The 24906-nt window shown below is 33.1% G+C and overlaps 4 protein-coding genes across 7 annotated transcripts; 3 read left to right on the forward strand and 1 right to left on the reverse strand.

Moving 5' to 3' along the window:
- The first annotated feature begins 65 nt into the window (after window positions 1-65).
- LOC18031545 (probably inactive leucine-rich repeat receptor-like protein kinase At5g06940) lies at window positions 66-3315 on the forward strand. The gene is made up of 2 exons (XM_006421408.2): window positions 66-2566; window positions 2815-3315. Exons 1-2 carry the CDS (start codon window positions 265-267, stop codon window positions 3183-3185), a joined length of 2673 nt encoding a protein of 890 aa, XP_006421471.1. The 5' UTR covers window positions 66-264; the 3' UTR covers window positions 3186-3315.
- A 6201-nt stretch (window positions 3316-9516) lies between these two features.
- Window positions 9517-10972, forward strand: LOC18031544 (AP2-like ethylene-responsive transcription factor PLT1). The gene is made up of 4 exons (XM_006421409.2): window positions 9517-9659; window positions 9766-9816; window positions 9931-10007; window positions 10146-10972. Exons 1-4 carry the CDS (start codon window positions 9517-9519, stop codon window positions 10970-10972), a joined length of 1098 nt encoding a protein of 365 aa, XP_006421472.2.
- A 2498-nt stretch (window positions 10973-13470) lies between these two features.
- On the forward strand, window positions 13471-14283 carry LOC18031975 (zinc finger protein 3). The gene has a single exon (XM_006421410.2). It carries the CDS (start codon window positions 13471-13473, stop codon window positions 14281-14283), a length of 813 nt encoding a protein of 270 aa, XP_006421473.2.
- A 1403-nt stretch (window positions 14284-15686) lies between these two features.
- Window positions 15687-20715, reverse strand: LOC18031227. Of its 4 annotated transcripts, XM_024179477.1 has the most exons (9): window positions 20515-20715; window positions 20169-20437; window positions 18667-19862; window positions 18289-18580; window positions 17788-17991; window positions 17432-17605; window positions 16824-17024; window positions 16603-16716; window positions 15687-16196 (listed from the first exon to the last, which is right to left on the reverse strand). In XM_024179477.1, exons 3-9 carry the CDS (start codon window positions 19698-19700, stop codon window positions 15849-15851), a joined length of 2367 nt encoding a protein of 788 aa, XP_024035245.1. In that variant the 5' UTR covers window positions 19701-19862; window positions 20169-20437; window positions 20515-20715; the 3' UTR covers window positions 15687-15848. The 4 variants fall into 4 exon arrangements, with proteins under 4 accessions (XP_024035245.1, XP_006421476.1, XP_006421475.1 ...); XM_006421413.2 differs by lacking the exon at window positions 20169-20437; XM_006421412.2 differs by lacking the exon at window positions 20515-20715 and having other exon boundaries at window positions 20169-20469.
- Between the last annotated feature and the right edge of the window lie 4191 nt (window positions 20716-24906).

The following is a 24906-nucleotide window of genomic DNA, read 5'->3' on the forward strand; positions in this document are numbered from 1 at the left end:
AATAATCTTGTGACAATGGTGTCTACATATAATATTTACGTGCTTTAGTTTATTTTCAGCTGATTTCCTGTAACTTTGCTGTAATATTTTTCTTTTCTCTATGAAATCTTCATCAACAAAAGTCATTATGACTGTTTTGTAGCTCTGTGTAGATGCTCTGCGTTACAGTCGATCTCTCATAAAGTCTCACTTTGATCTACTGATATATTAAAAAGATTGAAAACAAATCAACACAAAGCACTCTCTCAGTCTCCTTCAGTGACAATGGCTACGGCCTCCTCCCCACTTTCATTTCTTTGCCTCCACCTTCTTGTATGCTTAACATTCTTCGCTTTCACTTCTGCTTCAACTGAAAAAGATACCCTTCTTTCCTTCAAGGCCTCCATTGATGACTCCAAGAACTCTCTTTCAACCTGGTCTAATACTTCGAACATTCACTACTGTAACTGGACTGGGGTCACTTGTGTTACTACTGCCACAGCTTCGCTTACTGTTGCTTCCATCAATCTTCAAAGTCTGAATCTTTCTGGTGAAATCTCATCTTCAGTATGTGAGCTTTCTAGACTCAGTAACTTGAACCTTGCTGACAATCTCTTTAACCAGCCTATACCTTTACATCTTTCTCAGTGTAGCTCTTTGGAGACTTTGAATCTTAGTAATAATCTCATTTGGGGTACTATCCCAGATCAGATTTCTCAGTTTGGTTCTTTGAAAGTTCTTGATTTGAGCAGAAACCATATTGAAGGAAAGATCCCAGAGAGCATCGGCTCATTGGTGAATCTTCAGGTTCTCAACTTGGGAAGCAACTTGCTTTCGGGTAGTGTGCCTTTTGTTTTTGGGAATTTTAGTGAGCTTGTTGTTCTTGATTTGTCACAAAATGCATATTTGATGAGTGAAATTCCTAGTGATATTGGCAAGCTTGAGAAGCTTGAGCAGCTGTTTCTGCAAAGTTCTGGTTTTCATGGGGTGATTCCTGATTCTTTTGTGGGGTTGCAAAGTTTGTCCATTTTGGACCTTTCACAGAATAATCTGACCGGTGAGGTTCCTCAATCCCTTGGCTCTTCTCTGTTGAAATTAGTGTCTTTTGATGTTTCTCAGAACAAGCTTTCAGGTTCATTCCCAAATGGTATTTGCACAGCAAATGGCCTTGTAAACCTTAGTCTCCATAAAAATTTTTTCAATGGTTCAATCCCCGGTTCCATTAATGAATGCTTGAATCTCGAGAGGTTCCAGGTTCAAGACAATGGTTTTTCTGGTGATTTCCCTGATAAATTATGGTCACTACCTAGGATTAAGCTCATCAGAGCTGAAAGCAATAGATTTTCCGGAGCAATACCAGATTCAATATCTATGGCTGCTCAACTGGAGCAAGTTCAAATTGATAACAATAGATTCACTAGTAGCATCCCTCAGGGTCTTGGGTCAGTTAAGAGCTTATACAGATTCTCTGCCTCTCAGAATAGTTTCTATGGTTCACTTCCTCCAAACTTTTGTGATTCCCCTGTCATGAGTATCATTAATCTCTCCCAAAATTCAATTTCGGGTCAAATTCCAGAGCTGAAAAAGTGTAGGAAACTAGTCTCATTGTCATTAGCAGACAATAGTCTTACCGGAGAAATCCCCCCATCCCTAGCTGAATTGCCTGTGCTAACCTACCTTGATCTGTCGGATAACAATCTGACAGGTCCAATCCCGCAGGGGCTTCAGAACTTGAAGCTTGCCCTGTTTAATGTATCCTTCAACAAACTATCTGGTAGAGTCCCCTACTCCTTGATCTCAGGTCTCCCAGCATCGTACTTGCAAGGGAATCCTGGACTTTGTGGCCCTGGGTTGTCAAATTCTTGCGACGAAAATCAGCCAAAACATCGTACTTCTGGCCTCACAGCATTGGCATGTGTGATGATTTCTCTAGCACTTGCTGTTGGAATTATGATGGTTGCTGCTGGGTTTTTTGTGTTTCATCGATATTCCAAGAAGAAATCTCAAGCAGGTGTTTGGCGCTCACTGTTCTTTTATCCACTCAGAGTCACTGAACATGATTTGGTGATTGGGATGGACGAGAAAAGTGCTGCGGGAAATGCTGGACCTTTTGGTAGAGTTTACATTTTAAGCCTACCAAGTGGCGAGCTAATTGCTGTTAAGAAGCTGGTCAATTTTGGATGCCAATCTTCGAAAACTTTGAAGACTGAGGTGAAGACGTTAGCCAAGATCAGGCATAAGAACATTGTTAAAGTTCTGGGGTTTTTTCATTCGGATGAATCAATCTTTCTGATATACGAATTTCTACAAATGGGGAGCTTAGGCGATTTGATTTGCAGGCAGGATTTTCAGTTGCAGTGGAGTATTAGATTGAAAATTGCCATTGGGGTTGCTCAGGGATTGGCATACCTTCACAAGGATTATGTTCCACATTTACTTCATAGAAACGTAAAGTCCAAAAATATTCTCCTGGATGCTGATTTTGAACCAAAGCTCACAGATTTTGCTCTTGACCGAATTGTGGGAGAAGCTGCATTTCAATCAACCATGTCTTCAGAATATGCACTCTCCTGTTACAATGCACCAGGTATAATTAAGATCTCATACATATTCTTTTTCAACTCGTTATGCATCATTTCTTCCAACATTGTTGTATCAATTGCTGTATTTTTAATGTGAATGTATGTAACAGACGAATTTGAAGGCTTATAGGAAAACTTAGGTTGCTATTAAATATATTAGATAACTCACTGTTACTTCTAAACTAGCCATTCCTAAATAGGCAGGGGACTAAACTGAAATGGCAACATTACTAAATTTTCTTTTTGCTTGCAGAATATGGATACAGTAAGAAAGCAACTGAACAGATGGATGCATACAGCTTCGGTGTTGTGTTATTAGAGCTCATAACTGGCCGACAAGCTGAGCAAGCTGAGCCAGCAGAGTCTCTTGACGTTGTGAAGTGGGTTCGTAGAAAAATCAACATAACCAATGGGGCAATCCAAGTTCTAGACCCCAAGATAGCGAACTGTTATCAGCAACAGATGCTTGGAGCACTGGAAATCGCTCTGCGCTGCACTTCTGTGATGCCTGAAAAACGACCATCAATGTTTGAAGTAGTGAAAGCACTTCATTCCCTCAGCACAAGGACTAGTCTTCTGAGTATCGAGCTCTCTAGTTCGCAGGAGCACTCAATTCCTCTGTGAACAATGCACTAAAATACTGCCTCATTTTTATTTTTTTTTGGTTTGCCTTGTATGTAAATCCAACTTGATTTTACATTATTTGAATGTTCTTGGGCATGGCTTTCTCTGTCCTTCACGAAAATTGTTTTGGAATTTTGATCAATAGCAATGCAAGAATGTTACAGTGTATTTTATTATTGCCGCTTGTTCATGTCATCTAGATATTGCCCATGACATTGTCCCTGTTAAGAGTTCGAGATGCATCAGTAATCACATAGGTCTTCTACGCCCGGTGGCCACTCGATTTTTAGTAGCACAACCGGTTTAGAGTTGTGATACACTTACAAAATTAAGACATTAATCTCCATGTTTCAAAACGATGGTGTGGGCAAATGTTAAGTAGCTCTTTATACCTATCCCAATATTGGTAAAAAGTTTCTCCTAAATTTTTAGTAAAAGTGGTGATTTGTCTTTTGAAAGAATTTATTTTGTGGGGTGGAAACAATTTTTTCAAAAATTGTGCTTGCATTTCATTCCAAGTTCTGATAGATCATGATATAAGATTTTGTAGCCAAGTTTTAGCTTTATCTTTTAGTGAGAAAGAGAAAACTTAAGCTTGATTATGTTCATGCTACAATTTTAATCAGTAGAGGTGTTACAAACTTTCTCAAATTCTCTCAAATGCATACATAGATTTTCAAACTCAAAATCATGAAAAGTAGTTAGAAGTTGGATGATACTATGTTTGAAATTAAAACGTGATGCATTAGGAGGAAAAATTATGCATGACGGTGACCCTAATCTAGTAGAATGTGTGAAGTCTCTAAGGGTTTTGGGCTGTTCATGAAGATTGTGCAAGGTTTGATTATCTTCGTGCTCTGAAGAATAATCAACTCCAATGTCAGTCATATCTAAGGTAGTGTTTATTTTTTGGATTGTAGTGGGAATCCTTAAGAGTGGGAATTTTAGGATTTGGAGTGTGGAGTGGGAGTAGGAGTATGTTGTTTACTTATACTAAAATAGAAGCATGAAATGGAAATCAGAATTCAATTTATGTGTTTACTTTGTCTTGGATTGGGAGTAAATAGTTTCAAATTATAATTTTATGCTTATTTAAAGAATTATAGTTTTTTAATTACAAAGTTAATAAAAAATATATTTAATGAATAAACATTTATTTTATTATATTTGTAAATTTATAATAATGATTAATATTCTTAATTATGAACATCAAATTTTTTTATTAATTTTAATTTTAATTATATAAATTAAAAATTATTGATAAGGGCAATATAAATGAAATATTTTTACTATTAACATAGTATGAAATTAATATTTTCTTAGAATAAACTATTTATTAGTATTAATTATTAATATTAAATAAATATAATACTAATATTTTTAAATAAATATAATACTATTATTTTTAAATAAATATAATACTATTATATTTTCAAATAAAGATGGTTTATAGTAATATTATTAATTCTCTATTAATATAATAATATTATTTTTAAGTAATTTAGACTTAGAATCAAACCAAATGATTATTTAGTTATATATAATAATATTATTTAAATAAATATAATATTATTTAAATATTTATTAAATTTATAGTAAATTTAATAAAAAGAGGGTAAATATAAAATGAAACATTATTTTATTTTATTTAATATAATTATATTAAATTTATTATTATATAAAATAATAATATAATATTATTTAGTACAAAATTAATATTTTCTTAGAATAAACTATTTATTATTATTAATTATTAATATTAAATAAATATAGTACTATTATTTTTAAAATAAATATAATAATATTATTCAAATAAATATAATATTATTTATTTTATTTTATTAAATATAAAATATTAAATTAAGTTAAATTAAATTAAATTAAAAAGGGTAGAAAAGTGAATTTCATAAATTTAAAGAAAGAAAAAAATGTGTTTTTTTTTTAATTTTTAAAATTTACTAGCCAATTAAATTTCAATTATTGCATCTTAATTGCTATTTTAAATGTCTAAGTCCATGTCCGTTATGTCCACAAAGTCCAAAAGTCCAACAAATAAGGCAAAGTCCAAAGATCCAAGTTCCAATTCAGTTTTAGGGACTGATTAGCAAACATTTGTGGGCTAAAATGAAGTTTTTAACAAATTTTATGGATAATGTTAAAATTTTAAGAAAAGAGGGGCGCTAACTGAAGTTTCATAAATAGAGAATGAAATAAAATGACGAAGAAAGAAACTAACAAAATAATAATAATAATAATAATAATAATTAATAAATAAATAAAGACAAATGGACACAAAATTTAGAAAATCTCCAGCAACGGCGCCAAAAATTTAACACGACTTAAAAGTATTATTACTCCCAAATATAAAAATGTCTAGTTATAATATAACTCGGTGAGTCCAGGATCGAACTACAGGAAATTTAAAATCTAGTAGTCGATATGTATATATATATATATATATATATATATATATATATATATATATATATATATATGTATGTATGTATGTATGTATGTATGTATGTATGTATGTATGTATGTATGTATGTATGTATGTATGTATGTATGTATGTATGTATGTATGTATGTATGTATGTATGTATCTTTGTTTGTATATATATATGTATATTTCCACACACTTTCTCTCCCTCCCTTCCTCTCTCTCTCTCTCTATCTCTACACACACACACATACTTAATTTGCTATAATTCTAACTTAATTGTTTTATTCAGTAAACGTGTTAGTGCTCGTTAAGTAGTATACGTGTCAGTGCTCGTTCAATATATATAAATGTTAATGATAGGATTTTTGGAGCCTTCTATAAATAAAATCTTTAAAGTTTTATATTATTTGTTTACACACACAAACATTGATAATAATTGTATCACCCAGAGCTGCGGAAAGTACAGGCCCTGGAGTTTGTCCACTAATGGCAATAGCAAATTTCTTATAGTAGTCAATATATTTGTAACTGTATGAAATTGCACATGTTAAGTTGTGATAGGGATGGCAAAATCCTCCACGGGTTTGGGGCTTCATAGAACCCCACCTCAAATGGGGAAAATTTTAAATAATTTTTGGAAAATTTGGGAAAAATAATCCTCAAATTCTTAATGTGTGGGGGTTTGGTTTTGTACTTCCCACCCTAACCTCCATTATATATAAATATGTTTTTAATTCTTATTTAATAATTTTTATTTTATCAACTATAATGTCAATTAATAATTTTTTAAATTTTATGTAATATAAACATGTTATGAATAAAAGAAAACTCTACAATATAATTCTTTTTCAACTCTAAAACATTATTATGTTTTCTTTTCTCTTTTAAAGTGCTGTTATCTTTAAATATTTTTTAGTTTTGATATCATTTTAAGATATTGTTTCAAACTTTTAGAGATTTTTTTAAAATAATTAAAATACTTTATAATATGGTGATGATTTTATTTTAAGTTTCTAATTTTTAATTTACTAAAATCATATATGTATACCTACTATAAAATATATAAATAAGGAATGGGATGGAGATGGAAATATAATTCCCCACATAGGAATTCTCCATCCCCACCCTACTAAATTTATTGGGAAATGGGATAGGGAATGGGATGGGTTTCCCAACCCTCACTCCACCCCATTGTCATACCTACTCGTTATAATATTTTATTGATTACTATTTTATAGTAAATAAAATTACTTCAAGGACAAAAAGAATATGAGAATTTACTGTAAACCCAGATAATGAGAACTCCATGATTGTTTTCCTTTTAATTTCTGTAGTTATAAGAACATTTTGAAAGTTAAATGGGTTTTACTCTGGATCACCAAAACTTTGAGCTTTTCTTGAACCTTTTTTTTTTTTTTGGTTTTTATTTTTCGGTTACAGCCCGCAGAAGTGATTTTCTCAGTTTTCGAGGCTCGAAAATTTTGCACAAACAGAGAAATTTGTGTCTATACGGAGCTAGCCTTGTTCAATAAATAATATGATCAGAGGCTTATAAATTACTTCTCCTAAAATATTTTACCCAGATAACTTTTCAATGCGAAGGAAATTTTTTAGTTGATTGCAGCAGTGGATTCATGAAGAGATTTGGCTTGGTTTATTAAAGATTTCGGTTGGGGCAAAGAGGTTAATTACTGTTGCAGTGCTGGGTAAACTAGATGGTGGTTATAGGGGTAGTTTCGGGATTTAGTGTGGTAAAATAAATCTATTTTTTTCTCCCACTTTGGTAACCCTATTCCCACCTCTATATATATATATATTTAAGTGATTTTAATATTTTATCAACTAAACTAACTAGCACTCACTGTGTAACACTATAAAATAGTTTTTTTTTAAAGTCTGTTGTACAGAGATATTACTGACATTACATCAGACATTACAATTAATATTTACAATCATACTATATAATTGGGACCACCATCATACATTGACACACTGAAGTATATGTCCAGATATTTTAAACCCTCTCTAATATTCGAGGGTTGACTGCTCCACTCATATTTCGTAAGGGAGAGACTGTCTCCACTTAATTAATTGATAATTGAGGAAGAACTAAAACTAACCTCCATAATGCTCTTATGAAAGCTCGAACCCTTGCACTCAATATTGTAAGTGTAAGGCTTCTCTCATTGGACCAAAGGTCAATTGGTACACTATAAAATAGTTAATTTCAGATTTTTATACAAAACTTAACTATAGTTTGATGAGATAAAAATGACGGATTTGAATAGCCCCAGTCTTCGTAGTGGAAGTTTTCAATTTATACCAACTTTGAGCAGTGTGTATTATATTTTTATTATATATTTATTACTACAAAGATGAAATGTTGTGGGCCCCTGATTTTGCTTTGGCGAGTTAATTTAATTGTATAATTTAATGCAATTAAACTAATTTTGGTTAAGCTTATCAAAAAGAAAAAAATAAAACTAATTATGGTTATCACAATCAGTCTCTTGTTATCACTTTAAGACTCTTCTAAAAATCACACTTTTTATATTTGTAATGATACAACTCACAAACAAATAACATTTGGAGAACACAGATAGATTAAGCCGGTTGCAGAAGATTTCAAGCTGGTCTGGTTAATTAGCAGTGAAGTGATCTGTAAATTCCTTAGTTTAATTTGTTAATTAAGTTTTTCTTAATTTTCTGAACTAATTTAATTATATATCTTGCATGCACATTGATGAAATAAGTAGCTTCCTTTTTTTTCCTCTTTCTTTTTTATGTGATTTCTTCTCAATTTCAGATTATTAGGGTTTGAATTTGGGGAGTGACGGAGAGCAGATCCTTGTCCTAGCCTACTAGCTGAGGTATGTACAATTTTATTTAATTTTAGTACATTTTCTCTGTACAATCAGTGGTGATATTTATCAATTCATCATGCTGATGATAATGGTATTTTAAAAATTACGATTGCTTCCTTCAAGTCATAGACTATAAATTAATTATGTATGTATTTAATTTGATCAGTGAGACTGTCGATTAATAAATCCAATAGGTTTGCTTAAATTATTAAAACTTATATACGCTATATAATTTGAATATTTCAATCTTAATTGCTTCGCGAACAGTTTTGGGTTGCAGTGGGGCTTTTGTTTCTGCTATATAATTAAAATATTTTACAAGATATTAGTGGAAGCCCTTTAGCCTTGATCATATTATGCAAGTTGATAATGCACGTCAGGATTTGGTCTTAGATAGTCTCAGTTTGGTCTTATCCCCTCCAAGAGATTTCTTTGTATGTTTTAAATGTGTCGCAAGTTCATTTATCATACGGACATCCGTATTTATTAGAATTTGGATTTGAGATTTTACAACATTGTAGAATCCCGAATACACATTTTAAAACATATGGAGGTTCGCGCCTGATACATTCACATATATACACATTTAAAGTATTTTGTTAATTTTGATCCGAAACGATTATAAGAAGGATTTGGAGGAAGTGATACATATGGCAAAGGAAGAATATTCGGGCACTATATTGAAAGAGAAAGAATGAGTTTCTTTTAGTTTTTAAGTTGTATATATTGAAAGAGAAATTGTAGATAATATTAACTTAGATGCGATAATAAATGAGGTTTTTTGTGTTTTTCTTATTTACATTGTATTATTATTGTTATTTTCCTTATGTAGTGTATTTTAACAATATCGTTCGTATAGAACAAACTCCTTTAGAGTAAATTTAATTTTTTTTTTAAATCTAGCCCACCCCCAAAAAATGATGCTTGCTTCGCCACAATTTCTTCTGCATAGACATTCGCATGCTTAAATTTAGATTTAGAAATATTCAATTTATAAAACTCCGAATTCACATTTTAAAAAAATATGGATGTCCATGCTAAAGAAAACTATACACACACACATGCATATTTCAGATATTTTGTTAATTATGATCTGAATGACTCTGAGAAGGATTTGGAGGAAGTGATACACATGACAAAGGAAGAATATTTGGTCCCTCTCAGACGGTAAGCCTTTTATTAGAGAAAAAGAGAGTAAAGTCAAAGGCTTCAATCAATATTGATGGAATCAACTTATATTTATAAGGTCTTGCTTTAACTTGACAAATTTCAGAAAAACTATAGATTGCTCAAAACGTGCTTCCGATTACCGCGGGGTCTCCAGGTAATTCTGATAGTTTCTCTATGCCACTTAAGTAATCTGTAGCTGTATCTTCAATTAGAGAATTTCTTCTGTATCTTTTTTGTACAAACAATAAGTAATGCTTTTGATGAGCAGAAATCCGAACTTTAAGAAATGGCAGGCTAGACTAGGAAAAACAAAGCAAACAAAAGCCATTTACCTTGGAACTTTTGGTGAGTCCTATAATTTTAAAAATCATCATATTTTGTTTTATATCATGAAGCTAATGGCCGAAAGGTAATAATTAGTATTGGTTATGTATCATCTTGAACTTGTTCCAATTATGTATATGTTTCTGTTCAAACAATCAGAAAATGAAGAGGAAGCTGCCGTAGCTTACGATATTGCGGCCATAAGGGTTAAAGGTGTAGAAGCAATTACCAATTTCGATAAAAGCCAGTATGATGTCAATGGCATTACTGCGAGTGAAAAGATACCAATTGGCAAGGGTGTTTCAAGGTTTATAAAGGAGAATTCAGTGAATGATGTTCTTATTATGAAGAAAAGGAGAACTTCAAGACTTCCCACTTTGTGTCTAAAACGAGATAGCTCTCATCAAGTGATGATAAACCCACAATTGGGATCATCATCTCAAAGCTTGGCATCCTCAGAGGAACAAAGGAATCAGGTTAATCAAATGACTATTGACGATTTCAGCCACCAACACCCTAACGAGTTTCAAACTAATAACTCTTCTGCTGATGCAAATTTAGGCAGTGGCCTAGGGTTTTCGAGTGATGATGGAGTTCTTGAGGGGCTCGTAGCAATGATAAATGATGGAGAGAATCAGCAGTTCACCCAACAGGTCCTAGATGATTACCCTAGCTCCTCCCTTATGAAAGCCTATGAAAACCCTAACTCTCTTTTTGTTGATGGCTACCAAAACCCTAGCAACTTCCCCCACCAAGTCCATCAAAATGACTTGCAAACTAATAATCCTAGTTTCCTTACTCATCAGTTGGGCGCAGACGGAAGTGGAAGTGCATCCAGGATCAATGAAGGAGTTTCGAGTGATGGAATTATGGAGGGTTGTTCAACACTGATGGGCAATGAGGACGAGGATTTTGCCTTCGATGACTTTCTTGATATGCAACAAATGTCGACGGATGGAAACTTTCCAAAAATGCCATCTCCATAAAGCCAAGATTCTCTGTTTCAACCTAATGGCATCCATTTGGGGGGAAATTCAAAGAGTAGCCATGATGGAGCCAGCATAGTTTTAGCAAAAGACTACGCGAAGTGGTAGATGGAGGTTTGTTTTTTAAGACCTTTTTGGTGATGACTTTGAATTTTAATTGCTTCCAGTTCGCTGTATAGATGAGTTTGATGAAAATTCGTCCGAAAGCTGACTGAGTCAATCATCCTCCGAAATGTCATTAGTATCCGGCTGATTGGAAAATAAATTAAAAATTAAACAAAACATAATTAAATCAATTGTGAACCGAATTGATTGCCCACACCTATCTCCACTTGTACTCTTTGAAGACTCTATAAGTGTTTATATATATATATATATATATATATATATATATATTCTCATGAGAAATTGAAATAAAAAGTGAAATTAAAATTTTTAATATATAGTAAGAGAATGAGTTAATGCAAATAACACATGATTTGGAGCGATGAATTGCTGCTTTAATATCACGAAAAGTGGTAGAAATGTGGTAATTTGTGATAATTATATGATCATGACGGAGTGTAAGTAGCAGAAAACCCTTCAAGATGCCCACCCTAACGTTATATATACTCCTACTGGTATAGTCAATTAATCGCATTGTTGAATTTTGACATGGCATGCCAGAGATAGACCATATATGCAGTTCATGCATTAATGGCCACCACATCCTCCATCTCCAAAAGCCCTTTTTCTAGTTTCCAAGAGTCAATCTCCCTTGCTGTAAGCAGTTTTCGATTTTCTTCGTGATGATGATGCTGCCGCCCACCACTGGAGTGCTCTTCATCATGACGATCCTCAATCCATGAGTGTGGCCAATACCATGATCACGACGGTCATCGCATGAACCTGCAGGCCTAGAACAAGAGCCATTTGATTCCCACGTACCCTTCTGCCGATAAAGAGCTCAAATAAATAGCAAAATCCGCAACATCTGAAAGCAAATGTGCTGCATCAGTCAATATTGCTCCTTTCTTTATCAAGAACATCCACAATTATGAGTGAATCAACAATACTGATGAGACTGAGACTTTTCGAATATTAATTCTCTTGTCCAGCTCTCTGCAGTTAATGGATCAATGAGAAGATATATATATATTTTTTGGCTTGCAAGTAAGAAAACGGAAAGCGAAGTTAGCCATGAGTGAAACATGAAATTGTGTAATGCAAATGTTAGCAACAGCCAACAAACTGCAAGGAAAATTAAAGCAACAAAATATTGATGGGGAAACTTTAGTGCCTTTAAATAAGGATAAATGCGTGCGATATTGTTAAATTAAAACATCATCAGAATGTGAAAGAATTGTTAGGTTTAAAGTTGTTGTGAAATCAAAATTAAGTGGATAAAATGCCCTTGGCTTAGAAGTTATTGTGTATCACCAATGATGGGAACAACTTATGTGGCATAATTTTTAACACCTTTCTATCATAGAATTTTGTTTTTTTAATTCATTTAGACTTCTATATTTACTACCCTATATCATTTTTCATGTGATGTTTTTGTCTTCGATGCAATATTCTTGTATAGGGGTGTAAAATTAGTTAGTTAAGAGTAATGCTAAGACTCAAATTAGGACTCAATTGTTAGAATCTCTAATGTTATTGTATTTTTTTCAATCCAAAATATGGCTTATAAATAAGTTTCTCGAACAACAAATATTAATTGTGTTCATATTGTCAGCATGCATTTGATTAAATATGCAGTTTTAACTTAATTATTAAGTATTCAAAGTATTAACTTACACGAGGACTGATAATATGGAAGATTCTTATCATGGAAACATATCAAGAATAACGGAATGAAAAGCTAAACTTTAGGAATTGGAATTGTAACAGATAATTAATTGATTACTTGATGAACCAAATTAAAGGTATCAATTCAATTAAATAGGATGATTTAGGTATATAATCTGACCAGAAAAATAAATGGTTATTGACATTCATAGTTGTCTCATCATTGCTTTGATATAATTTTAATTTCACACGCAAAATTACGATAAAAGATTGTCAATTTCATGGATTTGAAATCCATAATTAATGAGAATTTTCTTTCTTATGTTCAAAGTTGACATTTTGAATTTTCAAACTGTATCTTTATTAATTTGGAGACATTTGGCAACAGCTACACATACTTGCTAATTATATTCAGACTTTATTTGGAATAATTGTGATGAAAAACATCTTGTTACTCAAAATTTCAAGTCACTCACATGGGTGCTTAACTAATATAATCTCACGTTTAATTTAACATTAATCATGCAATATGATTCACCTTCCATAGTTGAACAAATCTTAATTAATAAAACATCCCTTTGATCACCCATATCTCATATTAATTTAACATGAATCACGCCGTATAATTGCCTTCCATAATAAAAAAGATTGAGCTCTCAATATATAGAACGTCTCTTCCATCACCATTTTTTCAAACTCAAAATCTTGATGATTGTTATTATTCCATGGGAACCCTAAGTAGCCCGAAACCATGCCTCTCAGAGAGCTCTAGTATCTCAGCAACATCTCAGCAACAAGAAGCTCCAAACAAACAAGTTGCTGAAGTAACCGAGCCGATCCAAACCAAATCAAAATTCAATATTTTGTTCAATCAAAATATTGCTATCGATAATGTTTCGGTTACTGAATCTGAAGTTGAGCTCAGGCTTTTCAGCATGGGTGGTACTTCTAATCCTCAAGCAAATGAATCATCTTCCCACGAAAGCATACGTAAAAAGCAGCCGAAACAAAAGGGTTTTTTGTGCAATTTTTGCAACAAAATTTTTTCTACTTCTCAAGCATTAGGGGGACACCAAAACGCACATAAACAAGAGAGAGCATTAGCAAAACGACGCAAGGAAATGGATATGGGGGCTTTAGGGCATCATCATTATCCTTATTATCCTTATTCATCAAGTGCAGCTCATCAAAACCCTAATTTTTATGGATCTCTATTCAACCGATCATCACCTCTTGGGGTTAGCATGCAGCCAATGATTCGTAAGCCTTCCTATCCATGGGTTCCTCTTTGGGATCGTTTCGGTGGCCATGGAAAAACAGTGATGAATGCACAGCTAGCTTATGATAAAATGAGGTTGGAGAGTGTTATGGAAGCTCAAAACGGTGGCGTCCGTGCCGAATTTCGGAACTTAAATGGTTCAAGCATGGCAGCAAAAAGGCCAAACAACGACGGTGGTGACCGTCTAAAGGGAAATAGTTCATCACAAAGTAATCAACATGATGATGATTCGGGACTTGATTTGTCTCTTAAACTTTGATTGTTACTGTCTTTAATCAATTTAAGATCGTTAACTTTTTACTGTTATTGTATTTGAGTAGTTGTTTCCCTACTTTGCTAAATGAAATTACTTTTATTATGATTAAATGGTTCTCTTTTGAAACCAAGTTTTTTAAGGCAAATATCTTCAAGTTGCCTGCATGTTAAATATTAATGCTGTTGTTTATTAACATATATGATATAACATCAAGTCTTTAGGACATGTGCATGGTTGAAAAATTAACTCGTAATTAATCTCTTCTCCCTCTTACATCTTTTAAAAAATAAATAATTTATTTACTAATTAATCTCTTTTCTTTTGTTGGGCCATATCACTATTAACTGTCCTAAAAATACATTATATTTCACAGAACAAATTTTTTTTTTTTTTTACATTGCATAATTTCTTAAAATGACCACCCAAATTCGAAGAGAGAAATAAGGATTAAAATTTGATTTTAAAAAATAATTAGATTATTACTATTTTTATTATTTTTTTCATTCGTAGGACCTTGGGCAAGATGAGATTCTTTGCTAATATATAGATATTTTTTTTACCATAATGATTTTCCTTCAATTTTAGAGTACTTGATCATTTGGAAGGAAAGTTGGATATTAAAACTCAATGCCTTTGACTATTACTGTCACTTTGACAAGCCTTCCAAAAATGATAGAATATTTACTCACACATGCCAGTTATAATTATTATTGAAGACAATTTGATCTGCTTTTAAGTAATATCATGCTTTTTCAGGAACCATGCCTCAGTAAACCCAGTAAATAGTTAATCCCAAAAATATTTTACCAGACTTTCTCCTGCATTTTGTCGATTACAATATTAAAAAAGAAAAATCTTGCTTGGCCAATAAATATCAAAGTATTTGATTTTTTTTTAAAAAAAAACATTTTTAGGCGAACAATAAAATTAATTAAAATTTTTTAAAAAATCCCTAAAAGAAATTCTACTGAAAAAACTATTTTTTAACAAAACAAAAGAAAAAAAATTTGAGAATGATCAACGATGAGCTGATTTTATGGTTGAGAAACGTGTAACATAAATGCCCAATACAAGCAAAGCCCAAAAACGGGACGAAATTAGTTCCCAATCTTTTGCTACATATCAACTTGTGGGTTGCTGTGCATTTGACCATTTGATGGACAATTTTTACCGCATAATAATTGTCTTTTATTACTGACTCTTCTCACTGTTACAAATCGTCGGATACTTTAATTCATTAATGGATATGTTAAAATAGCTAATATACAAAGATATAAACAGCCAGTTTACTTGCTAGTTAAGGTAGGATACTGCTAAAACTCCTAGAGTGGAATCTCCTGCTTACATGTTTGATACAAGCTCAAACCACAACACACAAAAACCAAAAGCTTTTGCACATTTGAAACTTCTTTGAATTTAATCTATTATGTTCTTTTTTCCAGTTTACAGCTGTTCGTCTTGTCTTCATATCAAGCTTCTTCTTAGCTTATGGTGCAAATGAAGAAAAATGGTAAACGAAAAAGAAACAACACAGATATACATATTGAACACACAGTTACTGTCAACCTTCAAGAAGACCAGACCTCGCGAAGGAGCTCGTACCTCGCATTTGAGCCAGTGTAATATGTATGATTCTTGTGTTTACCATTTCCATTTTCGGTGGCTATGATAGATGGTGACGGAGGCAATTTATCGATAATAGATGAAAGAGGAGAATCCAGTTCCTCGAGTTCGTCATCGCTGGTATATCCTTTCCTCTGTACCGAAGACACATTCCTTAACAAATGAGATTTGCCTCCTGCCTCTGCAACTTTTTCTGCCACATCAGTAGAGGATGGAGGGTTGTACTCGACCGGGGCAGCAGTATACGGGAAGCTTCTAGCTGAATCTCCTGATAATCTCCGCTCAATAATGCTCTAAATACATAAAAAAATAATCCGATTACAAATTTAATCACTGCCTGTTCTCCATTTTCAATTATATCTCTGCTTTTCGGTGATATAAGATCTCTAAGGCCACATAAAGAAAAGTAATATTATTTCTATATGCTATAGCCGTCTAAAACCCAGAAAACTAGATATCATACAAACTTTCACTAGGTACCATTGGCAAATTTCAAAAAAAATCTTGATGAAAACCAAAGAATGATGGTTTCAAGTGTTGGATGAATGATAATTGATTATACATTCCATTTTGCTCAACAAAAATGAAATTTAATGAAATTTAAGCATAATATTTCCATATATGTGTGACGAGACACAAAAATAAAGGTCAACTCCATGGACATAGACTGAAAAATGAAATATGATCCGAAGCTCATACCTCAGCATTCAATGCCTCCAATACAGCTCCTGGGACTGCATCTGGACAGAATTCATCTGGAGTAAAGTTGCAAAGTATCCGTTTAACCAATGAAAGACTAATCAATGGGCACACCTAAAAGAATGACAATAGAAAGTTTAATCTAGCTATTCTTTCAATTCAACAGAAAACACAAACATTATAAATTCTAAGTGCAAATTTGCTTTAATTATAAAATTAACCTCTTGTCTTATTGATCGGTCCATTAGCATGTCTTTTGGGAGCATCAGAAGATCACTAAAAGAATTAAGAAGAATAAAGGATTTAGGTTCACCAACTCCATCCTGCCCATCATCATCCTCTGTGAAGTCTTCATCTTCTTTAGGAGAATCATCAGTGTCCATGCCAAACATATCAGTAAGCCATCTAGACCAATTGCCAACCTGCATAGACAGTGCTTCAGTTTCATCACGACTTAAAAAAAAAAAAGGTCAGAGACTTATAGATGATATTAATCAGTGAACAAACCACTGCAATGCAAACTAAACCTAAATGAAAGCAATATTACAATTAATATCTGCAAGAAAAGTCCATGAAGAAATCATTCAAATAATGTTGTATGCAAATAACAATAAGTGTTCGTGCAGTACTTGCAAAAGAATTTCAATTTAGATCAGGATGAATGTGCTTCTCTTCATTCTGGGTAAATGTTGCAAAAATATTCATTATTCTAAAGATTGATAATTCTGTTTGATTAATCAAAACAGATAACTTGAGAAACAGGTCGCACATGGACATGCTTAAATAAACCACAGGAACCGTGTAAAAGTGAATTAAAAATAATACGTACAGAATTTTTCAGTTGTGCCCCAGATCCAAAGCTCAAATCACCAGCAGGAATGGGCAAAACTTTGGAATCTAATATAGGATCTGACACAGGATCAGTTGGAATCTCATTGGCTGACTCACGCAGAATTGCATTAAACATTGCGACATCTAGTCGGGCAACACACTGTTCCATAACCTAGTGATACAAATTATATACAATTAAAGACCATAATGAAAGCAAAGAAACTAAAGCAGAAATTGGTCATATTCTGACAGTCTGCTACAAAGTAACAGAGAATTTGTTTCTTCTTACCTTAAAATTTATGAAAGGCAGGAAAATAGCGAGTGAAGAAAACACAGAAAACTACATATACATACCATTCTCCCCAAAACAGGTAAGCAACCACATTCATGCCCTCCTGCTCGAACAGGACAAAGTTTTTGAAGAGCATCCTGAAAAGCATTTTTCCACAGGTTGATAGAAAAACTGCCCTGCTGCTGGTCACCTAAGGCTGGTCCTAACAATTTTCCAATGGGTTTAGTGGTTGACCCAACAGGAGATTGCATATGAGGAGTCAACGCCTGAAATGTTAAAAGGGTGCATCAGAGCCTTTTCAGATGTATTGGTACACAAGGAATCACTACTGATAAAAATCTTTATAAGAACAACAAAAAGAATGGGAAAGATTATTTGCATTGATATTGAAATTCATTGTAGCTTCGGCATATCACTTAATCATCAGTTCATAAACATCAAGTTACAGGCTCAATACTGTTTAAAGAGCCAAAAAAAAAAAAGTAATAATGTTAAATGCGTACTTTCATTAGATGATTTCCATGAACCAACAGCAACAAATTAACATTGTGAGAAGTCTTTACCTGCCACCATACAGACTCAACTATCCGGGAGAAAATCCAAGATTCAACTTTTTGTAATGCAGCTATGAAAGTTCCCATCTCTTGCCAGTCTTCATCAAACTGCAGATGACCATTTAGTTGTTTATTACCAGAACCACCCTTCCATTTCAGTGATTGAGACTTTCCTTCACTTTTTTTGCTAAACCCATTTGACTCAGAAATCCTCGTAACTGGGGTCGAGTTGTGTGAATTGCCAAATGCCTGGCAAATGATCTCCCTCAGCACAATGGTGTTTGACAACCAGAAGGTTAACCTTAACATAAAAAGAATAAAACATTGGTAACATACCAAAATTAACTACATATTGAACTCTGATACCAAGTAATACAATTCTCATACCTTGAAACATCATTACCGCAGGACTTAGCAACCAAAACAAGCCCAGAAACAGAGTTTTTAGCAATTGTGGCTCGCTTGTTTTGCGTCCAATGTTTGCAAGCATGGATGTAGATTCTAGAAAGGCGTCGAGCAGGTGAGTGCACCTTGTGTGCTGAACTCCCATGCTCTGGCACTACAGAATACAGTGAAATCTCCAAAGCGGCAACATCTCTCAGCTCCTCTTCGAGTTTCTCAATTCTCAGTTCCATTTCTTCAATCTTTTGATTTAAATTTGCCTCATCTATATGTTCACCACTTTCTTCAGTATCAACTGTTTCATTGTCACTTGCAACACTTTGAGCACCATTCGAGGTCTCATCTAAAAGATCAATTTCTTTCATCTCTTCAATAGGCTTATTGTCAACTCCTTCAGAAGTTTCAGATGAAGGTTTAGTAGGAACTTTCATTTCATTACAACTTTTACCAGAAGAACTTTTGGTATTAATACTCAAAGAACCTCTATCGGGTTTTGTGGGTTTCTTCGGAGTATTAGGAAATCCCTTCATTTCTCGGCCAGATCTCACCCTTGATCCTGGAGAATCATTCACTGAAGAATTTTTAATCTTGGGAACTGTAGAAGATTTTTTTACTTTCTCACCCTCAACTGACAATGAATCCTCTTGTGAGGATACAGAATCTTTCACTGTCTCGGAATCTGATACCTCTTCCTTCCCCTGCTTCCCTTGTTTCTCATAATCAGTTAACTCTTCCGTTCCATTGGATTTAAGATCTAGAGGCACCTCCTCAAAGCTGTTGAGATCGTCCACATATTTTGTAACACCATTTTCATAAACTTCAGAGGCCTCTGTGCCTGCATTCGTATCACTTACTGCATTCCCCGAGTCTCGTCTAGTAATTGAAGCTTTCGTTTCAATTTGTTTAGCATTCAAATTTTTGCCTCCATTCTCTTGACGCTGTTTCTGCTCCGTCCTTTCAGTTTTAGCAGACCGCCTTGGTTGTTTATTATTTATCTTCCTCTTATCAACCTCTTTCATACTTAAGTTATTTCACCTTTACCAACTACAAACAAATATACAAGTTCTAATACTGAAGAAGGAACAAAAGCCAAATAACAGCCCTTACAGATTGATGTGAGTTTCTCCCCTCGAAGAAAAAACAGAGCCGATTCTTCAATTAAACAACAAACCCTGTATAATCTGCAACAAGATATCAGACTTGATGAGCACACAGAGGACACCAGATGCATTGTGCGTACATTCTACGTCGGAATCAAACGAAGATTAGCCTACAAAGTATCACAACTTACAGATGCTACGTGCTAGGAGGAAAGTAAAACGACAACGTTTCAGATCCAATTTCCAAACATGATCAACAGAAGTATTAGCAGTTGAATATCAAAAACTGAAACTTAAAGAATTCTTGATCTGATCATAATTTAAGATAATTAAAGTACAAATCGTACAAGCGAAACTATCAACGAATCAAAGCCAAACAAAACAAACCTGAAACTCGGGATGAACTAAAGCAGAGCAAAAAACAGCATAAACAAGTTACACTACAAATTCACAACAAAGTCAAAACCACGGTCCACAGAAAGCGAAAATTCAGCGGAACGAGACAAGATCCAGGCATGAAAAATGCTCGGCATCACGTCATTTTTTCTTTTTTCTCCCATAACACTACAAAACAAAGCATATGCGCTTCGTTTCGTTTCATTGCATTTCACTCGTACGTGGTGTCAATTTCAGCATGTCGTTTCGCAAAACGACAACTAACGCAAACAAGAAACGCAGTCAAAAAGTAAATAAGAATACAAAGCCGAGTAATAAATGCAAGCATCGAACCTACCAGCAAAAGGCGATGCCCTTCGGGATTGCCATGTCACTTTTTTTCTTTTCTGTACGTTGAATTGCGTGCGGTGTAGATTGTTCTGAGAACTGGAAGAGTACGGCAGTTGGCAGAGTGGAGTGAGTTATAGTGATGAGTGCGGGAAGAGCGGCATTTTAAAAACGCTGCTGATAACTGTGAGGATGCAGTACGGACGGACGTGGGGTGACCTCGAGAGGGGTGTCGGTGGACGGGAGGGTGACCGGTTGTAGCCGGTTACCACCTGCCGCGTTACTCGTAAGGATTACCGGTATACCTAAACTGCCATCATTCTCGGATGTTGAATTTACCAAACTGTAATTTTCAGTTAACGATCGAGCTTCTTAACTGTCGCAGTGAGAGAGAGAGTGACTGTGATTGGCCATCTACTTAAAAAATAAATTATATCATTGATTATCAAATCATTAGAATATAATGGCACCCTAATGTACTGTAGTTGGACTAAGAATAGAACTAGTATTGGATAAATATCAAAATATTTTTTTATTTATTTAAAAATTTTATTTGTTTTATAATATAAGTTTTAAAAAATATCTATTAAAATAATTTTATAATTTTAATAAATTTTTTATTCACAATTAAATAACTAAATGTTTATAATAACTCCACTTAAACAACTCTTTTGAGTGTATGACTCCGAATTGAAATTGTGATGTTTTTCAAGAATTGATTATAAAATTATCTCTTATAAATTAAATTTTTAGTTCCGTCTCCCTGGTCTTTGAGTCTTCGGACCCGAACTACATAATAGATACTACAATTAAGGCAATAATAGAAAGGGGCCCATTATATAGGGAGCCAGCTGGCTATCAGCAATTGATTATCGTCTTCTAGGAGAATCCTATAAAAGATAAATTGCATTCAATTTTTTAAGGGCCTACCAAATTATCAATCCATCCATTTTCAATTCAAGTTATGAAAGGAATTGATTTTGTAGGACTTGTTCTGAGAATCAAAACTTAGCATTTGAAATAAATGGACACATGGGGCCCGCAAATTTACTCGACAACTATATATATATAACATGATATTATTACTTAAAGTACAACTCATATTACATGAGATTATAATTGATATTTATAAATTAGATTATTACTGAGACCAACTTATATCAATGCTTATGGAGTTCTGTTCAGATTTTAACCCTCACTAATATTCAAGGAATGTCTACTCTACCTTCATTCAATTATACAATATAATTAAAGAAGAAAATACCCTCACATTGTGCTTGTGGGAGTTCAAACTTTCGGTCAGCCGAGTACTTGACAACTTATATAAATAAGTAATAACTAACAAGAGTTGAAATTTCGAGCTCTGATGCTAGATTTTAAAAGGGCGAGTGGTAGAGCCATCGAACCCCATAAAATATTTACAAATCAAATTATTATTGAGACCAATTTATATCAATGTTTATGGAATTCTGTTCAGATTTTAACCCTCACTAATATTCAAGGGATGTCTACTCTACCTTCACTCAATTATACAATATAATTAAAGAATGAAATACCCTCACATTGCGCTCGTGGGCGTTCGAACTTTCCTTCGGCCGAGTACTTGACAACTTATATAAATAAGTAACAACTAGCAAGAGTTAAAATTTCGAGCTCTAATGCTAGATTTTAAAAGGGCGAGTGGCAGAGCCATCGAACCCCATAAAATATTATTAAACTTAATTTTTTCTTCAATTATGAAAAATAATAATGTGAAAATAGTTTATTCATAATTATGTAATTATAAATCTATTAATATTAGTCTCAAATAATATGAGTTGTAATTTAAATAATAATCTTATATAATTCATAAAAAAATAACTTGTAAGTGCAACTTCCTTCGTTCCTTCTTGTGCACATGACGAGATGCGGCTGTAGCAATGGGTTTATTTCCTTAGTTAGGATATATATATTCCATCAAAATATATTAAATCTGCAAGTTCAAATAGCTTTTTTAATTTTACAAGAGCCACCCTTTAATTGAACAAATCTTTGATGCTAAAGGCGGTGGTGGATCTTGTCGTGTGACTTGTAGTCACCGGTAAACGCCGGTAAAATCTTTCTCGTTGATAAAAGAACGAGGGTATTATCGTAATTGAACGTTCCTCAGTCTGCATCACCGACATTGACGCTCAATTTCAATCAGAGGATGTGGATTGACCCAAAAGTTGTCTCCAGCCAGTCAGAGGCACAAAGGCAAGCTGACGCTGCTAACCCCCCTGCCTCCCACTAGCAATTTTTTTAGTAATTATTATATCAATTATTAATTTATTTGACAAAAAAATATAAATTAATAAAATGTAAATCCAAAATAATAATTATAATAATAATAAATTTGGCGTTCTCGCGCCATCCCGACCCCTTCCTGTCATATAATCCTTTAATAATAATTATATTATATATTCTCACATATTAAAAAAAAAATGGTGGAGTTGGTGCAATACTTTGTGGCAATATTTTTAATAAATTTAAGGATTAATAAAAATCGTAGCGAGACAAAAAAGCTTATGATAATTTCATTTGGCTCCCTAGCAACACCAATACAAGATGTAGTGGCAGAATTTTAATATTTTATTTACCAAACCATAATTTTATGACACAAGTGACCTCATAAAATTTGGGCAAAAGGGAGTAGATCTGAGGGTAGTGTGGTCAATATGGTACCAAGCAAAGCTCCTCTTCTTTTCTGAATTCGTGTGGTTATCTAGTGAGGGTGACGCCCATGGTAGGCGGCATGCCCAACATCTGGGTCGTTGATGATGTTTACAAGTTAGTCCGTTTTAGTATTATTTTAAATGATATATTACACTGTAGAACAAGAAAACAATTTTGTCTCTGAATAGCAAAATACAAGAGAACACTCAATTGTTTTATTCTTTAATTACCATGGAGATTGGAGAACCAACTCTTGGTTGGGAGGTTCTCATTTGTTTTTTATAAAAAAATTGTTTGAAGTAAATTCTTTTATTTTTAGTAGCAATTTTAACTTCTTAATTCCTTTAATAGTCGTTGTAATAATTAAGTCCGATTCCAATAAGTAACTAAAATTTTGATAAATTTCTAACTTTAAGTTACAATCATTGCTATAAATCTACTGTATTGACCAAAGTCTATCTCAACAAATTTTATCCGTAAATTATAAGAGGAGAAAGGATTACGACATGGCGCAATAATTATGGAGATTGAATTATATTGATTCATTTGTAATTTACCTAGACATAATTGTTTTTAAAAAAAAATGTTTAGGTGACCATTTCTAAAAACAAAAGTCTCTATAGCCATTTCGTCAAATCATTGGATATCACTATTTAAAAAAAAAAAAAAAACAAAGACATTGGAGAACCAACTCTTGGTTGGGAGGTTCTCAACTTTTTTTTTTTAATTTTATTTAAAGCAAAATATTTTATTTTTAGTATCAATTTTTAACTTTTGAATTGCATTTATAGTTGCTGTAATGATTAAGATTGATCTTGATAAGTAACTAATTTTTTTGATAAATTTCTAACTTTAAGTTACACTCATTGCTAATCACTACGGGTTGGCCTAGTAGTTAGAATCACTCTCTCACAAGTGCGAGGAAAGTTGTTCGAACCCCCACAGATGCATTTTAGGGGTTTAATTTAAATTTTATTCATCAAACCTTGAGTGAAGACAGTTTGAGTTTGAGTGAAAGCACTCTTTCTCTCAAGAGTGGAGTTTGACGTCTTTCGAATATTTGAGAGGGTTAAAAATCTTAGTAATGTCTGGTTTCAGTAAATGTATAATTGTAAATATCATGAGTAATAATCTCCTAAAAAAAAGCTACACTTGTTGCTATTAATCTACTATAGTGATCAATGTCAATCTCGACAAATTTTATCTATAAATTATAAGAGGAGAAAGAATAAAGACATAGCACAACGATTGTGGAGATTAGATTATATTGATTCATTAGTAATTCATTTAGGCATAATTATCCAAAAAAAAAAAAAAGTCTATGTGGCCATTTCTAAAAACAAAAGGGTTTTTATAACCATTTCATCAAATCATTGGATGTCGCTATCTTTTTTATTTTAAAAGAAAAAAATACATAATTATGATGAAATTAATATTAAGATACTTTTTAAATTACGTCTATAATCAAAATTTACAGTTGTTAATAAATTGATACAATATCCAAATTAGCAATTTGCTCCTAATTCCCCATAAACAAGTGCAAAAAATATGAAGTGGGGAAATAAATTTTGTCCAAAGTCTGTACATAAAAAGCACTTACCAACAAACTCAAAATTTTCGAAATTTACAAACACCCGCTATAAACAGTAATTTTATCAATAAAATTTAGTAAAGTTGAGATCCTGGATAACATTTCCTCGAATTGAAT

This window comes from Citrus clementina, unplaced genomic scaffold (genome assembly GCF_000493195.1).
Source record: "Citrus clementina cultivar Clemenules unplaced genomic scaffold, Citrus_clementina_v1.0 scaffold_9, whole genome shotgun sequence".
Classification (NCBI taxonomy): Eukaryota; Viridiplantae; Streptophyta; class Magnoliopsida; order Sapindales; family Rutaceae; genus Citrus; species Citrus x clementina.